This window comes from Delphinapterus leucas, chromosome 6, assembly GCF_059928025.1.
Source record: "Delphinapterus leucas isolate spDelLeu-1000000601 "Yukka" chromosome 6, BTC_Dleu_Yukka2, whole genome shotgun sequence".
Taxonomy (NCBI): domain Eukaryota; kingdom Metazoa; phylum Chordata; class Mammalia; order Artiodactyla; family Monodontidae; genus Delphinapterus; species Delphinapterus leucas.
Window position 1 is genome coordinate 19,598,456 of NC_143134.1, and position 6,000 is coordinate 19,604,455.

A 6,000-nucleotide genomic window follows, 5' to 3' on the forward strand; every position below is an offset into this window, starting at 1 on the left:
ACCTGGGGAGAAGGGATGGGGGCACGGAATGGAAGGGATTATCAGAAAACATTTTACAGACTTGGGGATTTTGTCAAGTTCAGCAGCCCTCTTGTAGAGTTCACTCACTGGCACCTGCCCTAGGGAAGTGGAGAATCACTCCCCAGACACTCTAGTCTATGCAGCTTGTTTGCTGCTGGGAAAAGAGCCTGGGAACCCCTTTGGAAGGGATGCTCACGATCCAGTATCCCTGGCTGCACAGCTGGTTCTGGCTAAACTGTGTCCGAGGTGGAATGGAGGGAATTCCTAGGAAGAAGAGGGGAGGCTGAGGGACCCCTGGCCACCAGCAAGGAGAATTAGGCCAACCATGCTGCTCTCTATTCTAAGAGGCTCAGAGTCCTTCACGGGTGGTGATCAACTTAATCTCACTGCAGCCCAAGGTGAACGTCCCCAAGGACACAAAGGAAAAAGAGAGTAATGAGATAGCCTTCCTCATTCATTCACTACACCGGCTCTTTCCTTTCACCAATCTACCAACCCAGCCCAAGCCACACCCATTGCTTTCTGGTGCCAACCTGTTCACACCTGCAAATGCAAATGCAGGTGGTCAACCTCCCCTCATCTCCCACAAGCCACGTGGCGTCTGAGCTAAGGAAGCCTGCACCCTCCCTTCCCAAAGCCTTGCTAGAATAACAGCAGGACCTCTAGAGCGACAGGTGGACAAAGCCACTTCTGACCATACAATAACGACACATGTAAGTACAGATTCAGGGGAGGAGGGAGGCTTGAGTCAAGGGAACCCAGGATCCACTCACTCTAGTTCTCCTCCACCTCTCTCTGTTCCAGGACTTCAGATAGGAATGCCCTGGAATGCTGGTAGTTACCCTGCTCGTTAGCTGAAAACTAAGTAATGGCTACTCAATTCAGTCAAAGTGGTGGGTTCAACCATGCTTTTGGAAACAAGCATTACTATATACATAGATATAGATACAGATATAGTTATAGATAGATACACAACCCCAAATTCCTTTTCTCTCTTGTATAGACATGAAATCTTCAAACACTGATGCTGGTAAATGTACCAATCCTGGTAAAAGCTCTTAGTCGTGAATGAAAAAAATCCTACAGGAACAGCCGTTATGTGATAAGGCAACATTGAAAATGAAAATCCAGGGAAGGCTGCCGAAAAACCAAGCCAGAATCACTCTGTTACTAGTAACTGGATACCTAAAGCAAATGTGGGTTTGCAGAGGCTACAACTGCCTGGGGTATTGGTTGGGCATTTCCTCTTCAAATCTCCCCCTCCACGTGCCCTAGGTCTACAATTTAGAATTTCTATTAAATTCAGAGAGCGTTCAAACAAGCAGCTCTGATGATCAAACATCCAAGCTTCTAAATGGGCAGGAAAAGAGATGTGTTATTCAACCCAGTGAAACTCTGCCTTTCAAACTTGAGTTTTAATTCACTGCCATCATTATAAAGGCGGTCACTTTCAACCTCTGCCCTCTGATCTGCCATTTTTTAGATGATTTCTTCCTTATCTCAAGGCATTTTTCTGCTTCCTTTAGGACATTAGAATTACCATCACAACTAGTTGAAGATGAGGGTATTACACAACCAGTATGCTATACAATCACTCATTGGGTGTGGCCCTCACCCAGTGTATTTCACATCACTCAGCTTTCAGTATAAGTCACATTATTAGGAACTTTTACTTTGATTGTCTGATCACTTGAAACAAAGTGACTTCTTGGATTAAGTTCTCCCAGTTGACTCATAGTGAAATATGGGTAGCAGGTACCTCCTTCCCATGTGCATAAATCAGAGGACAGAGCTGAGGGAGGAGGAATCAATTAAGTAATCAATTAAGTAGCTGTCATTTGAAAGTGACAGCAAATGGTTTGTCTCTCCTAGAACTGATCCTATAAAAGTCAAAAGCTGCAAAACACTGTGCCACATCCCGAAACAGTAACATGTTCAAACCACTGTCATCAACCCTTAGTTGTTCTCTGATGAGTTCACTGTAAGCCTACAACCTAAATGCACTTATTGTCACTCGGTGGACAGGTACAGGCCACGCCCAACTACTCTGGAAGACCCTTAAGAAGAAATCACATTGAACTTTTAATAGCTAACCTTCACCTTACCCAGAAAAGCGAGGCACACAATAGGTATTCAATAAATAATCAATCATTGATTTCTTGTCTTCACCAACGGGCATGGGAGATAAACAGCAAACAAGTGCTGAAACCTTTCACACTGTAATTTATCACTTAGAAATTAAGGCTGAGGGGAAAAAAATTGCACAAGTATGAAGGTCACCCTGATAAAGAAAAAAACACGTGGTATAAGAAGGCTTAAAATGCACACTGTACATATTTGCCAGAGATAAACATTTTCTGAAATTAGGTTTACCAAATTGGTCTTCTTTGTTTCCTCATTAACATAGTATAGGGGGGTCTAATCCATCTGTGACAGTCTATTCAAAATGTGAGGGTTTTTCCCTTTTCTTTTCTTTTCACCCTTTGAATATAATCCACGCAGTCCCCATCCCCAAAGCCCCTCCCAAACAGTGGCCGGGGGGGAACGCTCTGGGAAACCCTTGCTGAGATACTTAGCGGAACTTTGTTCTCCACATGGGCTATATAGGAGCGTCGCGGTTTCCTCGCGTGATTCCACTGCCTCTCGGGTTCTTCTCGCGGTGCGAACAGGAGTCAGGGTGCTGAGATAGATTCTCCCTTGCGGTCCGGGGAGGCGCTGACCATGGTCCTTGCCTACGAGCTTGGGCCGCGAGCGCGGAGGGCGCCGGAGGAGAAGCGCTGGGAAAGCTCGCGGGGCGCGGCGGGGAGCAACCGTCGAGGCCCCCGCCCCTCCCGACCCCCGGGGAGCCCGCCGGCCTGTACGCGAACCCTCCACTGCACGCTCGGAGCTGCATCGAAAAAGGGTGGGGCAGCCAGCCGCAGCTGCAATTGGAAGCCGCCCGGGAGGATTTAAGAAGAATGGAACCACGGCCCATCCCCTCCCCCTCCAACCATGAGACACCACCGCCCCCCCCCCAGCCGGAGATAGGCCCATCCTTTACCCCCACCCCCTCCTTCCCAGGCCCAGGGAGGCGCGGGCAGCCTTTGTGGGCACACAGCCGCCCACCAGCGAGCCCGAGCCCCTCGGCACCCTGCACGCAGGGCCGGGTAGGGTGGGGTGCGTATGCACATGCAGGGAAGCAATACTCGAGGCGGGGCAGGACGGTGGGCACGCTGGGATCCTCGGTTCTCCACCGAACTGGAAGGGGGCGAGGGAGGGGCGATCCCCACGCCCCATCCTCTGTCTCAAACACCGCCTCCCACCCGTACCAACCTGGTCATTGATGTTCTGCAGGGCTTCCTTGCCCGAGGCCCGCCGGATCTCCACCTTCCGGCCCGATTCAACAGATGGCTCCCCGCCGGCGCGCCGGCCCTGCCGGGAGTACGGCGGCTGCGGGTCCGGGCCCAAGTGGGCGACGTCCCGCTGCTGAGCCACCACCTGCCCCGAGCCCCGGCCCACCGACAGCGAGTCGAAGTCGATGGTCTTGTTCTCCGAGGACCCTTCCACCGGGCAGAACATGCCACAGAATTTCTGCCGAGGCTTGGGGCTGCCTGAGCCCAGGTTTTTAAAAAAGGCAGGGACCTCTTCGTCCTCTGCCGCCTTCCCGGATTGCTTCCTCTCGGCCATGGCGTGGGGAGGCTTGGGGAGGGTCCTCTCCGTCCGTCAGTCCGTCTGCCGGTCCCTAAGTCTGCCTGTCTCTATGCACCAAGCCCCCGGCTGCTGCCGCGGCTGCCGCTCTCTGCCTCCTGCAAGGTGTACAGAAAGGAAGGAGGGCTGGCGAGCGAGCGACCCACCCCTCCCGGTCCCTCCTCCTGACCCCGCTTTCTCCCCTCCCTGCCCACGCCCCCCGCCGCCGCCGCGCGAGCTCTGGCGAGCAGCAAAGTTGGGTCTGGGAGGGTGGCCGCTGCGGCAGCGAGACCGGAGAGGCTGCCAGCTCCCGGCAGCTGCGGGAGGAGGGAGGCGCGGGCGGGGCGGGGGCGGGGCGGGGCTCCGGGGAGGGGAGCGCAGAGGCGGGGAGGCAGGGGAGGCAGGGGAGGGCCGCGCAGCCGAGAGCCCCGCGCTCCGGAAGTGAAGCTGCCAGACCACCGGCTAATAGATGCGAGGCTGAGGGCCCGCTGACCGCTGTCGGCGCCAGGGTGAGTATGGGGCAGGGCACGCGGGGGCGAAGATCGTGGGGCGCAGTGCCTGGCCCCCGCGCCCCGCTCCCAGACCTGCCTGGCCCAGGCGCCTCTCCCCCACCGCATTGCGGAGGTGGGCCAGCGGTGAGGGTTCACCGTGGGGAGCGCTCCCTCCCTCTTACCCCGGCTGTGAGATGATGGATGGGGAAAGGGGCACACACTGGCAGGCGCCAGGACACCGGCGTGGGGGACAGAGGAAGGGGCGGCGCTGAAGGTGGGGGAGGCATGGCGCAGGCCGCGCGGCAACGTGGGGACCATACGAGGCGCGGACACCAAAGCTTCAGTCTAACCACGGGCCTTGGTGGGCTACTGGGAGCAGAGATTGAAACAAGGTCCTCACTTAAATGCACCCACGGCGGTAGGGGGGCGCGCAGCGTGGCGGGGAGAGACACAGGGGCGTAGCAAATCCGGAGGGGGTGGGTATGGAGAGAGAGACCTAGGTCTGCGGTCCGTGCGAGTGTAGCAAAGCGTGAAGTCTGCAAATTCCAGCCCAGCACGGCGCCTTAGGTGTACAGTGAGGTAGGACGCAGGCCCGCTATATTGCCCGAGGGCGCTGGTTACCGTAATTGTGCCAGTACGCTAAGCGGGGCCCAGCAGAATGTCTTCCTTTGGTATCTTCCGCCCCGCTCTCCTGCCAAAGAAGGGGGGACGATACACACTGAAGCCCACTCCCCAAATCTCCAGCCCTTCTCGGCGCCCGGGGCGCCCCACCTCGTTCCACCGCCCCTGTAGAGGACTGCGCCAGAGCCACGGGGTTTCCTAGGTTGCCAGAAGCCGAGCGCCTGGGGCGTTAGTGCGCGTGCGTCCAGGGCAGGGAAAGGAGATGGGGTGATGACTGCCTTGAATTGTGCGAGGCCGAGAAGGGGAAAGATGTATGGGGACTTGGTGTGTCTGCGCGAGTAGATCGGCCGCAGCCACCGTGTTGGTGGCATCAGAAGGCATCTTGATGTATGACAGTAGCACGGCCTCTAGGGTCCTCCTTTGCTTACTCCTATCCCCGTGTATTTTCCATGTCTCAGTCCCTGTCCAGGGTGGATTACAGCCCCGCCCCTCTCTCCACAGTGGCAAAACCCCGCAGAAATGATGCACATCCCTTGGCTGGCTCGAATAGGAGCTCTGGGCATGCTCAGTAGCCAGGGCGGGTTTGGGCTGGGAAACTGTTGACCGCAGGAGCGTCGCGCCGGGCAGAGCAACCAAATATTCTGTACCATTGTCCTCCCTTGCCCCTGGCAGGATTGAATGCGGACACCTTGCCCTCCTCCACAATTGTGAGGGATAGTTCGGCGAATGGAGTTCAATTTGGAGGACAACCAATCCCAGCTTGAAGATAAGCCCACCATGATAGGTGGGCAGGAGTCTACGGATACGAAGGAGAGGAGGAAGGAGAGAGGAATGTCCGCATGCAGGGGGATGAGGGAACCAAAGGCAGGCACTGGGACTTAGCACCAGATGTGCTTTGTATTTGAATAAAGGGCTTCCACACGAATTAACATCATTTCCTACTCCCAGCATCCCTCTGACATGAGTGCTTCCTTATAACCACTTTCTAGAGTTCCAGGGTAGGAAAGAGATTTAGATGCTTTGTCCAAGGTAACTATCTAGTTAAATGATCCAACAGTTCCAGTGGGGTCTTCCACCTGAATGTCTGGTTCCTTTTCCAACTTATCCTATCTTTATGCGAGAAAAGACAAGATTTTCTCATTTTTTCCCCCATATCCAAATATTTCCAATCCTGGCCTTATTGTGTATCAGGGACGTTTCG

The 6,000-nt window shown here is 55.0% G+C and overlaps 1 protein-coding gene across 1 annotated transcript in view; it reads right to left on the reverse strand.

Annotated features, from left to right (window-relative positions):
- Window positions 1-3,788, reverse strand: part of DPYSL2 (dihydropyrimidinase like 2) — a 115,974-nt gene extending 112,186 nt beyond the window's left edge. The window contains exon 1 of the mRNA XM_022595018.3: window positions 3,334-3,788. Within this exon, the coding sequence (XP_022450726.1) occupies window positions 3,334-3,687 (354 nt within the window). The 5' untranslated portion in view covers window positions 3,688-3,788. The remainder of the gene's footprint in view (window positions 1-3,333) is intronic.
- Window positions 3,789-6,000: the final 2,212 nt, after the last annotated feature.